This window comes from Octopus bimaculoides, chromosome 27 (genome assembly GCF_001194135.2).
Source record: "Octopus bimaculoides isolate UCB-OBI-ISO-001 chromosome 27, ASM119413v2, whole genome shotgun sequence".
NCBI lineage: Eukaryota > Metazoa > Mollusca > Cephalopoda > Octopoda > Octopodidae > Octopus > Octopus bimaculoides.
This window is the reverse complement of record NC_069007.1, coordinates 20,967,001-20,968,585: the sequence shown is the minus strand read 5'-3', so window position 1 is coordinate 20,968,585 and position 1,585 is coordinate 20,967,001. Positions and strand designations below refer to the sequence as shown.

The following is a 1,585-nucleotide window of genomic DNA, read 5'->3' as shown; positions in this document are numbered from 1 at the left end:
TTCAGGTGCCAGAGTGTATTCTGTGCCGCCTTGTTCCGCATAACTTGTTCCGTTATGTCTGTGATGCTGGCGATTGAGCAGGAAAATACCCGGATCAGTTGGTTCTTTGCAAGAATCTGAACGAGTTGATGAGATCGGAGTTTGCATTCGATCAGGTGCAGGTCGGTGACTTTCTGGCACTTGAGCACCATTTCGGTAACAACTTGAGCCGGAAGCCAGTAACAGTGGTTCAAGTTCAGCTTACAGATGTGGCGACAGGAATTGCTTATGATCTCTTTGTAGATGTCTTTGGACATTTCATGGAAACAGCTGAGATGAAGAGAACTGCATAGTAAGAGAAAAAAAAAGAGAGAGAAAGATTAAAAATTGGTAACAAATAAAACACACACACACACACACACACACACACTTATATAGTCATACACCTGTACACATGTATACAGAAGTATATATATTTATATATATACTCATGCATGCACCTAAACATTTGTATATACACACATATGTATACATATATATACTCATAAACACATGTATACACACAGACGCACATATGTATGTATGTATGTGTGTGTATGTATATGTATATATATATATATATGTGTGTGTGTATGTATGTATATATATATCAAAAGTATGTGTTATAATACTATTCCACATATACAAAAACAGCCATACCAACAATCCAACATAACTCCATCATGAAGGGTGACCCCTTTCGGTCACGAATGACCATGGGATTGCACCTAGAAAGTTACAAAGAATAAGTCCAGGGCTTAATTTCTTTGACTAAAAGGCGGTACCCCAGCATGGCCACAGTCAAATGACTGAAATAAGTAAAAGAATATATATATCTGTGCCTTTGTTCCCAACCACTGCTTGACACCATAAAGACTAACAGAATGAATGTGGGACTTGAAAAATACAAGTTCTAGAGAGGTGCTCCAGCATGGCAGCAGATTTAATGAGTGAAACAAGTATAAGATAAAGGACAAAAGGGAGGAAAGAAATAGAATGAGATGACAAGAGGGCAGAGAGAAGATCAAAGAGGGATAAACAGGAGAACAAAGGAGGGAGAAATGCAGGACAGAAAAATATATAAAGAGGCAGGCAGGCAGACAAGCAGACGACTAAAAAAAGATGCAGAGTGGGAGGGGAAGAAAGAAATAGAGAGGAGGAAAGTGCACTGTGGGTAAAAAGGGGAAGCCCAGGGAAGAAGGGATTGGAATGTGGGACATGTATGAATAAGAATTTGAATGAAAAGAAATAAAAAAAAAAAAGAACGGGGAACAAAAATATCGTTGTGATGTGGGTGGAGATTCTATTTTCAATGTGGAAGAATCCATTTAAAAAAAAACAGAAATGTATATCACAACTCTTCTGTCACCCCTCCAGCCGCCACCAACATGAATTCAGCAATTAGCAGCGTTTCATGTATTTTTCTCCTACTCCTTCTCACTACCACCTCCTCCTCCTCCTGACAGCAGACGTAGCAACTTTTATTACACAAAATCAAAAGCCAAAAAGGGAAGGGCCTGGCTGTGGTTGTTTGACCTGTTAGAAATAGCAGTCCAATATTTCCAAA

The 1,585-nt window shown here is 39.0% G+C and overlaps 1 protein-coding gene across 1 annotated transcript in view; it reads right to left on the bottom strand.

Annotated features, from left to right (window-relative positions):
- LOC106870985 (F-box/LRR-repeat protein 18) overlaps positions 1 to 1,585 on the bottom strand; it is a 34,818-nt gene that overhangs the window by 17,985 nt on the left and 15,248 nt on the right. Inside the window, exon 2 of the mRNA XM_052977166.1 lies at positions 9 to 324. Within this exon, the coding sequence (XP_052833126.1) occupies positions 9 to 324 (316 nt within the window). The remainder of the gene's footprint in view (positions 1 to 8; positions 325 to 1,585) is intronic.